The sequence below is a fragment of the Anarrhichthys ocellatus genome, unplaced genomic scaffold, assembly GCF_004355925.1.
Source record: "Anarrhichthys ocellatus isolate YVR2014 unplaced genomic scaffold, GSC_Weel_1.0 scaffold84, whole genome shotgun sequence".
Taxonomy (NCBI): domain Eukaryota; kingdom Metazoa; phylum Chordata; class Actinopteri; order Perciformes; family Anarhichadidae; genus Anarrhichthys; species Anarrhichthys ocellatus.
Genome location: NW_022280114.1, coordinates 1,098,367 through 1,114,156, shown reverse-complemented (window position 1 = coordinate 1,114,156; position 15,790 = coordinate 1,098,367). Strand labels below are relative to the sequence as shown.

The 15,790-nt window shown below is 44.2% G+C and overlaps 3 protein-coding genes across 5 annotated transcripts; 1 reads left to right on the top strand and 2 right to left on the bottom strand.

Moving 5' to 3' along the window:
- Positions 1-44: 44 nt before the first annotated feature.
- On the bottom strand, positions 45-4,161 carry LOC116398496 (XK-related protein 8-like). The gene is made up of 3 exons (XM_031874843.1): positions 3,782-4,161; positions 3,305-3,495; positions 45-2,362 (listed from the first exon to the last, which is right to left on the bottom strand). The coding sequence occupies exons 1-3, from the start codon at positions 4,078-4,080 to the stop codon at positions 1,554-1,556; spliced, it is 1,299 nt and encodes a 432-aa protein (XP_031730703.1). The 5' UTR covers positions 4,081-4,161; the 3' UTR covers positions 45-1,553.
- Positions 4,162-4,425: 264 nt separating this feature from the next.
- On the bottom strand, positions 4,426-8,454 carry xkr8.3 (XK related 8, tandem duplicate 3). 3 transcript variants are annotated; one of them, XM_031874838.1, is made up of 3 exons: positions 7,849-8,454; positions 6,753-6,940; positions 4,426-6,545 (listed from the first exon to the last, which is right to left on the bottom strand). In XM_031874838.1, exons 1-3 carry the CDS (start codon positions 8,172-8,174, stop codon positions 5,794-5,796), a joined length of 1,266 nt encoding a protein of 421 aa, XP_031730698.1. In that variant the 5' UTR covers positions 8,175-8,454; the 3' UTR covers positions 4,426-5,793. The 3 variants fall into 3 exon arrangements, with proteins under 3 accessions (XP_031730698.1, XP_031730697.1, XP_031730699.1); XM_031874837.1 differs by having other exon boundaries at positions 4,426-6,940; XM_031874839.1 differs by having other exon boundaries at positions 4,426-6,940; positions 7,833-7,975.
- Positions 8,455-9,477: 1,023 nt separating this feature from the next.
- On the top strand, positions 9,478-15,415 carry LOC116398494 (serine/arginine-rich splicing factor 6-like). Its single transcript, XM_031874840.1, has 6 exons — positions 9,478-9,687; positions 10,972-11,264; positions 12,899-13,005; positions 13,447-13,661; positions 13,828-13,905; positions 14,420-15,415. Exons 1-6 carry the CDS (start codon positions 9,581-9,583, stop codon positions 14,994-14,996), a joined length of 1,377 nt encoding a protein of 458 aa, XP_031730700.1. The 5' UTR covers positions 9,478-9,580; the 3' UTR covers positions 14,997-15,415.
- Positions 15,416-15,790: the final 375 nt, after the last annotated feature.

Sequence of the window (15,790 nt, the reverse complement as noted above, 5' to 3'; positions counted from 1 at the left end):
CTCAAGTATTTATTACTGTGAAAAAATGCAATTACATAAACATATCTAGCATAAATATATTTGCAACATTTTCATTAGAACCTTGTGGTTTGAAAGAAATGTTGCTAAACTGGAAGAACCACAAAGGCCTTCCCTGGTAATCCTTTTAAATGCAGTCATGCCAAGATGAATTCTGAAGATGAAAATCAAGTCTTCCGAGATTGATCATTTTATTGCAAAACTCTACGTTTCCCTGTTCCGTGTTTCTTTGCTGAGCCACAAAAAAGACTGAATGACAGGCAATATACATCTAGTGTTTACATTGAGAGGTAAATACTGAATGTACACTAAAGTTTTGAGTGACATTTTCACAAAGTCTGCTGCCTCAGTTTCTATGATGGCAATTTGCATATACTCCAGAATGTTACGGATATTGCTGCTGGTAAGATTCCACCTAAATCAGCCATTTATCGGATCATCAAGAACTTCAAACACAGGACTTCAATTGTTGTGAAGAAGACTTCAGGGCGCCCAACAAGTCCAGCAAAGGGCCAGGACCGTCTCCTAAAGCTGATTCAGCTGCGGGATCGGGGCACCACCAGTGCAAAGCTTGCTCAGGAATGGCAGCAGGCAGGTGTGAGTGCATCTGCACGCTCATTGAGGCGAAGACTTTTGGAGGATGGCCTGGTGTCAAGAAGGGCAGCAAAGAAGCCACTTCTCTCCAGGAACATCATCGGGGACAGACTGATGTTCTGCAAACGGTACAGGGATCGGACTGCTGAGGACCGGGGGAAACTCATTTTCTCTGATGATCTCCTTTCCGATTGTTTGGGGTGTCCGGAGAAGAAAAGGTGAGCGCTACCATCAGTCCTGTGTCGCCCACAGTAAAGCATCCTGAGAGCATTCATGTGTGGGGTTGCTTCTCAGCCAAGGGAGTGGGCTCACTCACAAGTATGCCTCAGAACACAGCCATGAATAAGGAATGCTACCAAAACATCCTTGGAGAGCAACATCCTTGTAGAAAACATGTCGACCATAAATAGTCTCAGAAATGAGGTTGGATTTCAGTAACATTTTGAGGACTCAATATGATTAACCATTTCAAGTTTTTGAAATGAGTTGTACCATTTCATTGGAATAGGAATGTTAAGAAAAATATTCAAATATTCAAAAATTTGGAATGCATTTGTCACAGAAAGAACTGGGTTTTGTCCCAGATTACTAACATTCGAATAGTAATAAATAATCTCGTCACACAGGCATTATGAGCAGGAGGAAGAGTGACACCAGCAACAAACTATTTACATGTACATCTTCACAGACTTTAAAACTGTGAACCTATCCTTTAAAATGGAAAATAAAATAAAGATTGGCAGCACCGGCTAATAAAGTGAAGACGCTGCTTACAGCAGAATACGGCAGTCTTGACTCGCCTCTCGTGAGGTTGGATCTGTTACTCAGGGAGCAGGTCACAGTCCTATCCCACGAAACCCCATGATCTTCATTTATCAGGCTGCTCAAGTCTGCGTGACTCAGTCCAACCTCCGAGTCTGCTGGACATCAAGTGATGCAGCTCAGGAGTAGAAGTTCTCGGCCAACTTCCTCATTCTTTTATTGCAACGTTTGATGTCGGGTGCCGGAGCTCCTGGCCCGCTGCGATCAGTGACGTCTGTGTCTAGGTCCTCCTCCAGGGATATGCACTGAAGGTGTATTTCTTCCGGGACCTCGTTCGCGGCTGAGGAAATAGAAAAATCTGGCTCATCACCAGAAAATGTTTTCAACTTAGTCTCAACTGTGGCGTCCCCTTTCAGCTCCTCCTTGGCCAGGTTTGGATGGTAGCACGTATAATATAGCATTTTAAGCAATAGGCCGAGGATGTAAACTGCAACAACACTGACAGCGGTGATTACAGCATACAAGGGTGGAATTTCTAAATCAGGCAGATCGGGGCTCATCTTCCAGCACCACAGAGAGCAGAGGAGGGAAATATCCACCAGCATGTAGCCGTGGTACAGCAGGGTCCTGTACCTCGTCCTGCCGTCGGCCACGTTGAACCAGTCGAAATACCAAATGAGGCCCATGGTGGCTCGGTAAAGCCACTCTCCGCAAGGGCTGTCCATGAAGTCTGTCTCGGACCACCACACGAAGAAGAACAAAACAATCCAAGAGCAAAAGAAGTGGGCGACGACGAAGCAGGGCAGCACGGAGGCGAAGAGGGCGAGGGCGGTGATGCGAGATGAGATGAGCAGCAGATTCCAGAGGAAGTAGGCCGCCGACGACATCATCCGCTGCTTCTCCTTGTTGGGCAGGAAGGAGCGCAGGGAGCGGTGGTACATGGTCACGCTGAAGGCGATGGCCGAGGCCGACCCGCAGGCCTTCAACACTGAGGGAGGAGGAGTCATTAGAGAACTGTTAATCGCCCCGTGAAAGTACTCAGTGATGGAGTTTTTATGCAAGTTTTGAGTGCATTAAACCTCAGACTATATACTTCCACTCAATGGCTTTGAGAAGATCACAGAGTAACCTAGAGTTGTGTTGTAGAAGCACAATAAAGAGGACATTGCTCTGAAATTTGGGAAATCTTCGAGATGTCTTTTTGTTATTTAAAAAGGGTCAGTCCACCAAAATTACAAAATGCACATTAGCTCTCCGCTAGTATCTGGCCATACAGAGTGTTGGGTTTCATTCGTCCAGGTTTTGAGAGATCCATCGTTATATTTCTGGCGGCATCGCAATAGAATAAGGTGATTATCCACAGAACACAGTGTCGGCAGTTTTGATTGCAACTCCTTTTTTTTTTAAATAGTGCCCAAGAAGACTCAACAGTGTGATCTGTGGATTATTCAGAGAGTTTAAAAGGAATGTATTATCCAAGTATGATCAGTAAAAAAAAAGTAAAAGTACTAAAGTATGTAAAGAACTAAAGTTTAACGTTGGAGTTCATTTGACCTACTATGCATCATATTTTGTAGGCAGCTCACGTGTTCTGTGTGTAACTGTAGAGTCGCCATGTTGACATTTCTCTCTGAAATGTAGTCGAGTAAAGTGGAAATACTGACAGAAAAGTGATCATTTAAGCACATCTAGAAGGTACTTGAGTACAGCACTTGAGAAAATGTACTTAGTTACGTTCCACCACTGGCTTTGGTTGAACTGGCCCTTTAAGGACAGGACTGTGTGGAAAGACCTAGAAGAGACACATTCAGGACCTCACATTGGCCCTTTTAACGGATACTCGGGAGTCTTCAGAAGACACACTTCTACTTTGCTACTTGAGTAACATCAATCCTGCTTGAAAAATTTTTAAAAAAAAATCTACATCCACCTTTCACGGGGCCGAGCTTGCCGCTCTGCAGCATGATGGTGAGCATGAGGGCGAGCTGGGGCGCGCTCTCCGAAAACGTCTCTATGAGCCGCAGCATGCTCAGGTCGTGGTTCAGGTACACGGCGACGCTCTCGGGGTCACGGATGTCTGAGAGGGACCTGCACAAAGAGAGCTCCACCACACCCGCGTGCCTGGGGAGGCAAAAGGTGGTGGTGGTGGGGGGGGGGTCGAGAAAACACACAGTTATCATGTAAAACTGTTTAACAATCAAATCATCTGTAAACAAGGAAGCTGTGGTATAACTGGTGTTGCCACTATTCCTGAGTCACTGTGGTCCCATAAAGGAATCTACAGAAACAAAATGACACACACACAATGTAACAACAAAATAACCTCAATCATGTACCCCATTCAGAGAAAATGAAACTGAAACAGTCACACACACACACGCGCACGCACGCACACGCACACACACACCTGAAGTACATTCCCAGCTGCAGGACGTGTAGGAACTTGAGCATGAACGGGGTCAGGCATTTCTCCACCTTCGTCTGCCTCTGGTCATCGTCCTCGTAGCTGTACCACAGCCAGCTGAAGGCCTGGACGAGGACGGACGAGCCCACGAGAAGCAGCAGCAGGATGCAGAGGCTCACGTAGTCTTCCTCCCGGTAGAAATCCCAGACGGCGACTATGTCCAGCACTATGTCCAGCAACAGGAGCCCCAGGCCCAGACAAGTGAAGAGGATGTCCACGGGGGATAACTTGAACACCCCCATGGTGTCCCGTCAGACCGAAGTTAACAACCCCCCCTCACACTAACTGGCTGTTTGCTGCCCCGCTTCGTTCTCTGGGACAGAGCCGCTACCGCGTCACTCATTAGCGAAGAAGACAAATGAAAGAGAGCAAAGGTTCAGTGTTCAAATACTGTGCAACTCCTCTTTCAGGGTAACGTCACATCTTAAAGACACAGTCATATTATCACGACCAGTTTACGTGCAACTCACACCGAGAGCTGTCACTTCAACAGTTAAGCTCTGCACTAGTCCCAAGGTTAAGGTAAGTTACTTTACTGTAAAAAAACAAACAACAAAAATAATTAGAATACAACATCGGTACCACTTTATTGATTGCACATGGCGAATGAGGTAACATATTCACAACCAGCGGTGACCTTGACTTTTGGTTTCAGCAGTCTGTTGACAAAGACGTGGATCAACAACACTTTTTGAACCGTAAACCAGAAACAAAGAATGAACCGACAGAGGTGGAAAAAACAAACAAAAAAAACATCTTGAATTCACTTTTAGGACAGCTGGAAAACAAAGTGCCGAGAATAATGTGTAGCACGGCTTGTACACAGATACTGAAGTAAAGACGTGTGACATTTAAACAACCTAAACAAACACTGGATGAGCAACAGTCACACTAGTGGTTCTGTACCTGAAGCCAGACTGATGTCTGCTGTCGTTAAAATAGATAGATAGGTAGATAGGTAGATACTTCATTAAGCCCGCAAGGGGACATTTTTTTTATATATTGTACCCACAATTCTTGGTTGACATTTCAAGAATTTATTTCACACCATCTTGATAAAAAAAACTGTCCAGAGTCGTAAAACAGCTGTTTCACACAGTAACAGAACATAGAAATGATAAAAACAGACCTTATGGTCGAGTCTACATTCAAAGTCCTTCAAATAGGTCCCAGTGGCAGCAGCTGCAACAACACAACACACAAAGAAACACAACACACACGTTTTGACACCCCTCGTTATGTAAAAACCTCAGAAATCCAATCTTGGTCCTTCAAATTTAAAGATGAACTACATACATTAAGATAATTACAAATAAAGTGTTATTTACTCATGTATATATTATAATATTGTTTTATATTTATTTGTTTGTATTTTGGAAATACAAGGCGTTTACACAACAGCAACAACAAACCCTTATAACTATATGGTATGTATGGAAAAAGTTATCCCCATGATTTGTACAATTTCACTTCATGTGTAAAGATAACAAAATACTTTTGGCTTTGTAGAAAATGTATCAAATAGCTTTCAAATTCACTTTCAAGTTATCAAATTAGTGCATCAAATTACCCCCAGTTTCAAGTAGAGCTGATACATACGATAATGCACACAGTGAGATCATAACAGTCAGTTCAAACCGTGGCAGCTGTCCTCTTTAATATCTATGGTGGTATTAGGACATTGTGACGTAATTCAACAAGCAGGTTTATGGAATATTTGTAAGTGTCTGGATTAGTAAACATATTTTAGTCAAAGGTTTTTTCCAGGAATTCACTCTATTGCAATATGTGTACTGATGCATGGTGTACTGTATGTACTGATATGAACACGATTTGATCCACGTTGCCCACTTCTTTGTTGAAATGCTGTATTTGAGCCAGTAATTTGGTTCATGAGATACTGAGCACATCATCAGGAAGTACACTTTTGGCTGTGACGCACAACAAGCCGGACATCACAGACGTGATGACTCCGCTCCATTTGTGGTGTCAGAGTTTCTAATGAATCCTTTCTTTGAGTAAAAACGAGCGGCGTGGCCAGCCATCCGTCTGTTGAGGAGCTGGGAGGACAGGTCGCCGTCCTGGATGGAAAAGACTCTGAAGGACACGTCTGCATCGGGCTGATCGACGGGAAGTCCTGGGTCCCTCACCGGCGGCCTCCACAGCTTGGGGTGGAAGCAGCAGTAGTAGAGGGCCTTGAAGAGCAGACCCAGGAGGTAGATGAGCGGTAGAGCGATGAGCAGAGCAAGGGCGTACGACTCTGTCTGGACGGGGTCCCTGTAGCACCACCAGGTCGTCAGCAGGATCACTCCGTCGGTGGTGATGAAAGAATGGTAGATGACGCTCCTGCTTCGGGTCTGACCCTCGGCCACGTTGAACCAGCTGAAGTACCAGATGAGCCCCACGGTGGCCCGGTAGAGCCACTCCCCGCCGACGCTGTCCATGAAGTTGGTCCCCTGCTGCCAGGCCCACAGCGCGAAGACGGACCACAGCATCAGGAAGTGGGCAGCCATGTACCCGGACAGGGCCGAGGCGAAGAGGGCGAGGGCGGCCACGCGCGGGGCGATCAGCAGCAGGTTCCACAGGAAGTAGATTAAAGAGGAGCACCAGCCCTGCTTGGCCTTGTCCGGGAGGAAGGAGCGCAGGGAGCGGTGGTAATCCACCACCATCCAGGCTATGGAAGTGGTCGATGCAGCGATGCTCACAACTGCCAAAAAAAGAAAAGAAGTTACACAATCAACGTAGCAACCCGGGAGGAAGTGAACACACATTCGTGATGTTTCTCGACTTGCCACAACACAAATAAAAGTGCTTTTACAAGCTAAATGTGGGTCGCTATCTTTGATTCGCTGATAACAAACACTGTCCCGGGCTGAGGAAGTTTGCTTTTCTCGTGGGGTGGAAGTAAACTCACACTGAACGGTCCTGGCCTTGTTCATGTGCAGCATGACGTAGATCATCAGGGTGAGCTGGGGGGCGCTCTCGCAGAACGTCTCGATGAGCCGCAGCATGCTGAGGTCGTGTGTCAGGTACACGGCGTACTCCGATCCTTCCTCTTTCCGCCACCAAACCCTGAAGCCCTGTCGTATGGCGGAGATGTGCCTGTGTGGAGAGAGAGAGGGCCGTTAACCGTGCGTGACATATAGACTGTGAGAAAACTGCCACCACATACCAAACCCCACGCAGCTAAACGGCCTCTTATGAGCATGGGAATGGAAGCAACCTGGCATGACGCATTAGCCTCGTTTGTGCTTCTCATGCCTCATTAACTCATTATTTGTGCATTTTAAGAATAGAGTTCTCTTCTGAGACACTGGTTTGACGTATTGCCACACCCGACATGTTCATTTATGGTCACGGCACCTGTCAAATGTTATTAGCTACTTGCTCTGTGAGAATATCTATTGATACAGAGAGAAGCACTCCTGCAGCTGAGCCAATGGTGCATTATTTCAGTTTTGGCAAGATTAAAGTGTGTTTGCATAGTGCATCAATTCCTGTAACATGTTTTATTATGATCTTAAGAAACCAGATAAGCATTTGTAGTCTAACTTAAATAGGTGTAACGTTTTAGGCTGTTTGATTCCATACATTCAATACAATTTATTTTGTACAGCCCAAAATCACAAATTTGCCTGAGAGGGCTTTACAATCTGTTTACATCCTCTGTCCCGGGACCCTCATATCGGAACAGGAAAACCCCTTTAACAGGGAGAAAAACCTCAAGGAGAGCAACAGAGGAGGGATCCCTCTGTCAGGATGGACAGAAGATGGCATGTGTACAGATGGACATCATAACAGAGTTACAACACATTAAATGCACATGACAGAAATGATTAATGAGAGTAGTAAGCAGAATAATGATATAACAATGATGAGCACTAATAATAACAGTGGATAGATATGAACTTCAATAGTTACTGTGGGTTTTGCTCAAACAACCAGGTGATCAGCTGCGTCGTTGTGGTGATACAGCGGGTTTACTAACACTCACACAGTGGTCGGTCTACCTGCAAAGGAAACCCAGCTGCAGCACATGCAACACGCAGAAGAGCGTCATTCGGTCCCCGAAGAACACGGACGCTCCCACGGTCTGGTTGCGGAACCCCTGCAGCTCTCGGTCATACTTGAACCAGAACCAGCTGAACGTCTGGACCACGACCGACGACAGGACCATGAGGCCGACCAGCACCCCGAACCAGACGACGTCCCCGCGGCTGTAAAGCTCGGTGGCCACCCACACGTCCGAGCCCCAGTCCACCAAGAAGGTACACACTCCGACCACAGAGAAGGCGAAGTCGATCCAGGAGTATTTCGAAAAAGTCGCGCGCTCCATGACAGTTTTTTTTTATTGTTTGCTAGTTGACCAACCAAGCGACCTGTTGCTGGTTAGCTCACATTAGGCTAGCGTCCTGTACCGTTACCTCAGCTCCCACAGAGACTTCTCTTCACGCCATTGAAGAGAGAAGTTACCAACACTTTTATATTTGAGCTACAGTTTGAACTCACTCCAATAGCTGATACAACAACGTCGCAGGCATGGCTACATGGAGAAAAGTGTGTGAAACAACCTGCACATAAGAGGGCAGCTGGTGTGTTTGTAATGTCCCCCCCTGTCTTTGTAGTTGTTAGCCCCGCCCACAGCGGCTCGTGCATGAAGCGACAGGATGTAAAGGTTTCTGTAACTTGTAAAGACCACAGCGCGCGTTCGACAGAAAACCTGAAACGGTTAGTCGATCATTTGAGATCATTTTCAATGTGAAAAATGCTGAAAATGTGTTGTTTCAAATATAGTGGTGGAAAAACAACTAAGTACATTTAATGTATCGGTACTATACTGCTACCTCGTAGTTCTACTCTAATTCAGAGGTAATGTTGTACTTGTTACTCCACAACATTAATTTGAATGACCTTTAGAGCCATTAGACATGACCTTTAGTTATTTCAACTTTCAGATTCAGATTGATAAAACAAATTATAATCATTAACTTAAATATGATGCAATATTATAGATGAGGATTTAACTTTATTGATTTCTCTGGGGAAATTCACAAGCTACCCATAAAGTACATCAGTTAGTTAAAATGAGTCACACTTTTACCAGCTTCAACATCAGAATCAGAATCAGAACCGTTTATTTGCCAGAGTATGTTGCACATACAAGGATTTTGACATGGTGGGTAGTGCATAACATTAACCAATCAACACAGTGCAAAAAATAGAAACATATTAAAATGTACAATACAATATAAAATATAGTGCACAGACAAACAGATAACAGTACTTTAAACAAGTGTAATGTAGGTGTAATGTAAAAATGTCAAGTGTATTTAAATATAGAAACATAGAAGGGATGTGCAGGGGGTGGACCAGTAGGAAATTGTCCTGTTTACATTAAAGTAAACAAAATATATAAGTATCAAAAGTAAAAGTAGTCTTTATCCAGAATAGCCCACTTCATAATCAGATATAAATTAATAATAATAAATAATTAGCGATCCATTTAAATGTAAGGCGGGGCTACTTCAAACTGCTTTACTTTGCACATATTGGTAAATACCTGAGAGACTGTACTCAGGCAAATTCAACCCACAGCAGAAAAAAACACGCCCCCTCTAGACGCGACCTATTGTATCAAAGGAGCGCGCGTGTGTGTGTGTGCCTTTGCAGCCTCATCTCTGTGTTCGGTCGGTTTAAGCCGGATCCCACATTTCGCAAGGTTAGCGCACGCAAGCTAGCACGATGTCGAGGGTGTACATCGGACGACTGAGCTACAGGGCCCGAGAGAAGGACGTGGAGAGATTCTTCAAAGGCTACGGGAAGATACTCGAAGTCGACCTGAAAAACGGGTAACGTTGAGGCTCTTTATCGATGTCCGTTGTCGGTGAAGCTGCACAGGCCGCACCGTGACTATAACGTGTAGTCTGGGCCTTATTGTTCGCTGCAACCTGCTACTGCTATCTAGCTAGTTAGTAGCGTTTGATCTTTACCAATGAAAACAGCCGAGGGTGTAGTACACTGCGAGGTCTTGGCTTTGTTTACTGCTTGTATTTCTTGATACGCTACCGACGTAGAAGTTTGGGTTTGTGAGCGTGTGCGCTGTCGCGACCACTTCTAACTAGCTAACGTTAGCTAAGGTTAGACGTGGCAATGTCACAGGCCGTCTTGTGTATTGCAAGCGAACCGCAAACTAAGCAAGCGCGAGTTTAGTCACAATCGCGTGTAACTATAGATTGGATCCGCTTTCTACTTTCTACTGCAGTCCGGCAACAAATGGTTTGTAGGAATCTCCGAGATACTTGGTCACGATCACGCCCCAATATGTCATGTTCAAACTTCTTTGTTCAGCCGTGCATTATTAGCAGTGAATAAGAGACGACATTGATACTGCTGGCTTATTTTTAGGTTTTGAACAGACTTCACCCGTTATGTACCATTGCTGTAACATTTCTGTTAATTTTTCATTACTATACAAATATTTGGGCTTTTGCTCTGCATTTCAGAACATAAAAAGTATTATTTTATATAAATAATATAATCTTAGCAAAATTTCGCATTCACAAAAATACTATTTTATTTAAAGTTTTTATAACTGACATGCAACGATTATTCAGCACTCAACAAAGCCCAGAGTATAAAGTATTAGTGCAGCTTGTTTTTGTCTGTCCACCTGTCCAGAATATAAAGTTTACAATAGAAGACAAAGAAGAATTGCATTTCTTTTTTGAGAATATACAGGTTAGTTTTCTGATGCCCATCCAATCGATTAATCAACTTCATATTTTCACGACCTCGCATCAACATCACACAAGCAATATTATACACAAGACAGTTGAGCTTTACATCGTCTTAGTTTGTAGCACTTATTTGTCTTTCAAATTAACCAGCTTGGAAGATGTGATCGTCTTTCCTAAAATCATCTGTGAATGAGATCTGTAACCAGGTCCCACCTTTTTTAAAGGAGAATGTGACACAACTGTGACCAAGATTACATTTCTTTGTTCTGCTATTGCGTTAAGTGATTTGTGGAGGTGTGTATGGGGTGTCTTTGGCCAATCCTCTGTGTTTTCGATTATGTTCATCCAAATCCTTCGTTGTCGCCAGGTCTTAACATGTTCTCTTCTTTCATAAAGGTATGGGTTTGTTGAATTTGATGACCCACGTGATGCAGATGATGCTGTGTATGACTTGAACGGCAAGGAGTTGTGTGGGGAGAGGGTCATTGTGGAGCACACCAAGGGACCCCGTCGGGATGGAGGTTATGGTGGTAGTGGCGGAGGCGGTGGTGGCGGAGGCGGCGACAGAGGCGGCGGCGACAGAGGAGGCGGCGATAGAGGAGGCGGCGACAGAGGTGGCGGCGACAGAGGTGGCGGCGACAGAGGCGGCGGCGACAGAGGTGGTGGTGGAGGAGGTGGTGGAGGAAGAAGTAAGTGTTCAATGGAGAATTGTTTCTTTCACATGGATAATGTCATTTGATGAGGGATTTCATTCATTACAGGAAACCATTGAGCTAAATTTCAAAGGGCCAAAAATTTAAGTCCTTGGTGGCTGATGTGCATTCAATTCATGTCCTAGTGTAGGTTTGACTCTCTGATCAAGGTGGATTGAGTGCAGATGCACTCCAGCTTTTTCAATCCCAATGCCAATACCTGGGTATCGGCCGAGTACCGATTCATTACCTGTTTGTTTAATAAGCCGTATGCATCTGTGTGGAAGTCACCATTCTTTTTTTATCAGGCTGGACTGCAGCATTGTTGTTTTTAATATATATATATATATGTTTTTAATATATATATATATATATTAGTTAAAAAGAATTGCAATTCAAGTGTAAACTCTTTTTTTAATGCAGCAACAAATAGGTCGCACGGCTCTACTGATACCTCATCTCCATTCATTCTGACTGAACAGAGTCTACTTGTGCAGATTTAAATGTAAACCCCCCTCCCCCCCCGTCTTACTCTCACCAGTATCTACTGTTGTCGTGGCCTCAATGAATCCTCCAGGGTTCTGATGGCCTGCTTAACATAAAGGCATGTCTCTGTTTCTGGATAGGGCACTCCACTTAACTTAGATGAGCACTCCAGCTCATTACAACACTCAACAATTGTTTTTTGTTTTTTTTTTAGTTCAGCAGGGGTGGGAAGATATTTCCACATCAGTACATGACACGATCAAATTTGTGTGCACCAGAGCCACCAATGACTTGAAAGATCTTTTTGGTTAGAATTTGATGGATTTGAAAATGAAGTTACATGTGATGGGGAAATGGCTTACTGATGGAAAGGATATAAATGTCTTAATTTGAATACTGTAAACTTACTATTTGATTGTTAAATATCCTGTAATCTATTGATGTCTTATTCCGTTTTTTATTTTATTTTAAATGATTGTCAATTTAAAGGTAAAGATTTAACAAAGAACCTCAATGTTTTAATTGAAAGAGTCCTTTGCTGACTGCCTGCCCCTATTGCTGGCCATGGTGTCCCCCCTTTCCAAGAGTGTGGTTTGACCATTCTGGGCCCCTGGGCAGACCAAAAAAGGGAGCCATTGTGAATGAAGACCGCTTTTCCAATTAGGCCCAGGCCGGGTGGTGAGGATGCCATGGGGTTAGGATCAGATGTGGGTTCGGCTCTTATAGGTGCCTGAAAAAAAAGAACATGTTTTGTAACAGTGAAATGTTGTTAGATAAGATAGCTTAGAAACTTGCTTTAGTTCACCGTAAGTACTTCTTGATCAGTTATGTTTTAGATTTTCTTATTTAGAAAATAGGCATATTGACTTCTTTTTTTTTTTTTACCAAAATTGAATAAGCTACAGCTGTGTTAGGTTTAGGTTTTTGGAAGTCATTCCTATTTTGTAGACATATTTTTATTTTTTTAGGATATAACCAATTATATATTTTTTCACCTTTCTGATTTTCCCCTTTTTTCTTTCCTTTTTCCCAAGTGAACATTGATATATTTTGTAGTATGTAGCTTGGAGTTCAGTATTAATGCACTACCACAGTTTCTTTTTGGTCCTCATTTTTTTCCTGTCCTTTCCTTGTTGCCTTAAAAGGTGGATATGGCCGCTGGGGAAGAGACAGATATGGTCCACCGATAAGGACAGATTATCGGCTCATTGTTGAGAATCTTTCCAGCCGCTGCAGCTGGCAGGACTTGAAGGTATGAAGCTTTTTTTTTTTTAAGTGTTAAGGAAGTGTTGTCCAAAAGCCAATAAGTAATGCATCTGAAGTGTTAAGAACTCCTTATTTAGAAATATAAATGCACAAACTGTCAACCAGTTTAACGTGATGTACTCAGTTTGTCTGAAAGGCTTTACTTGATGATGCATTTCCTCAACAGTCACACAGAATATTGAAATGGATAATTGCTGTGCAGGCTATTAAAAATTAACTGAAAAATAAAAACACAGAAGAAACAAATTGAGGCTTCACTCCCACCTTTCCTCAGAAAAAAATACACGGTGACAATCTTTAAGATGGCCGTGCTCACGCAGTTTCTCCATTTTGAGTTTGTCAGCGTGTCTTGCATTTCTCTCCTGAGCTGAGTGTGTCGATAAAGTCGTCCCTTTCCCCTGATCACTGCGTTTCCGTTTCTCTAAAGGACTACATGAGGCAGGCCGGGGAGGTGACTTACGCTGACACCCACAAGGGCCGGAGGAATGAGGGGGTGATCGAGTTCAGGCTCTACTCCGACATGAAGAGGGCTCTGGAGAAGCTCGATGGCACAGAAGTGAACGGCAGAAAGATCCGGCTGATCGAGGACCGCCCCGGAGCCAGACGCAAACGCTCTTATTCTCGCAGCCGCAGCCATTCCAGGTATTTCCACAAGGCTTCCTGGTGCATGTCGTTTCTGACTGTAGCAGTACTATGAGTAATTGTACTGCGATGCAGTAGGATTTAAACTGTGCTTGAAACTGGTGACAGATGCAGCTTCATACAATCCCTTCTGCTTGTTGCTAATTGTTACTACCCGTGTTCTCAGGTCCCGCTCCAGGAGCCGCAGGTCTCGCAAGAGCCGCAGCCGCAGCGAGAGCAGCAGTCGCAGCCGCTCCCGCTCCAGGTGAGAAACCCAACCCGTCAGAGGGGATGTTTTGCTAAACGCCTGGCGATTCTGTCGGCAATAGAGCCGTCAATAAACGGAGTAAACTAACTTGAGGACGTAGTCTTTTTAGATTAGTTTGTTCTTGGTACAGAGGGGACACACGTCCTAGTTCAGTTGCTGTGTCCAAACTGCATTCGTTTTCACAATCAAAGATTTTGGCGCTCCAGTAAGTAAGATGAGAGCACATGTTTCTATGAATAGATTTTCATGAAAGTGCACAGGTGCATGTGCCTATAGCTGCTGACAGCAAGTAGAAGCCCGATATCTACAGCTGTTTACTCTAAGCAGGCCATGGCCACATGGCCGGGTCACTCTGATGGGTCATCTGCCTGTCATAAACACGGGGCTGAATGTGGCAGTGGAGTAAAAATACTCCCCATGTCCTGTGTGGAGGTTTTGTTTTTTCAAAGTGGAAAAAAAGTTGGCCACAGCAAAGAATCAAACAATAAGTTCTATCTGGTTTTGTCCACAGAGCGGCGTCCAACTCCCGCAGCCGATCTCGTAGCAAGAAGAACAAGATCAAGGTCAAGAAGGAGGAGGAAGAGCGCAGCAACGGCGCTCCAAAGAACAAGGAGCGCAGCAGGAGCCGCAGCCCCAAGAGCAGGAGCCCCAAAAGCAGGAGCCCCAAGAGCCGTAGTCCCAAAAGCAGGAGCCCCAAGAGCCGCAGCCCCAAGAGTAAAAAGAGCAAGAAAGACGTGAAGAAGAACAAGAAGGATGAGTCCAGGTCCAGGTCTCGCTCTCGTTCCAGGTCTCGTTCAAGATCTGGGATTAAGGATCGCTCCAGGAAATCCGGCTCAAAGAGCCGCGAGCAGCCCAAGAGCGAGGACGAGGGAGGCGAGGCCGAGCGTGGCTCCCGCTCTCGTTCACGCTCCCCCGCCGAATGCAAAACCAGAGCCAGGTCTAAATCCAAGTCCAAGTCCAAATCCCGCTCCCCCTCCCCCACCAAAGCCCGCTCCCACTCCCGCTCCGCCTCCCGCTCAGAGTCCCGCTCCAAGTCCCGTTCCAAATCCCGCTCCCAGTCTCGTTCTCGCTCCCGTTCCCGCTCGTAGTTCATATTTTGAACAGTTTTGATCCCTTCTCCCAGTGTCTCCCACTACCCGCCATTTACATTTCCCGAACCCCTCCACTCTTTCCCCCCCCCCCCCCCCCCCTTTTTTTGATAAATAGCTGTAGATGACCAGGCACTCGACGTCTTTTATGCACACGCTACTCCATTTCATTTGACTTTTACTCTGTGTATTTTTTCATTAGCTCTGTCTCGTATGGGGGTGTTTGTAAAACAGGGTGCAAATCTCAGTTTTATAAGTTTAAATGATGGTATGGTGCGTGTCTTAGCCTTTTTTTAATCCAATGTAGAAGCATACTGTTTCGTCAGAAAGCCTGGTGGGAAGAAGTTCCACCATCTCACCTTTTTGTGAAATCCTTGTATCATTTTATTTCAGATTAAAGAAACACCTGTTATACATTGGATTTGAGTTTTTGTATTGGTCAGTGAGCTATTGTCTTGATTCCAATTCTAGCAGCGTTTATATACATCTATCTATACATCTATCTATACATCTATACATCCATCTATACATCTATACATCCATCTATACATCTATACATCCATCTATACATCTATACATCCATCTATCTATACATCCATCTATCTATACATCTATACATCTATCTACATCTATACATCTATAGATATATATCTATCTATAGATATCTATCTATAGATATCTATCTATAGATATCTATCTATAGATATATATAGATATCATATATAGATATATATAGATATCGTATATAGATATCGTATATAGATGTATATAGATATCGTATATAGATGTATATA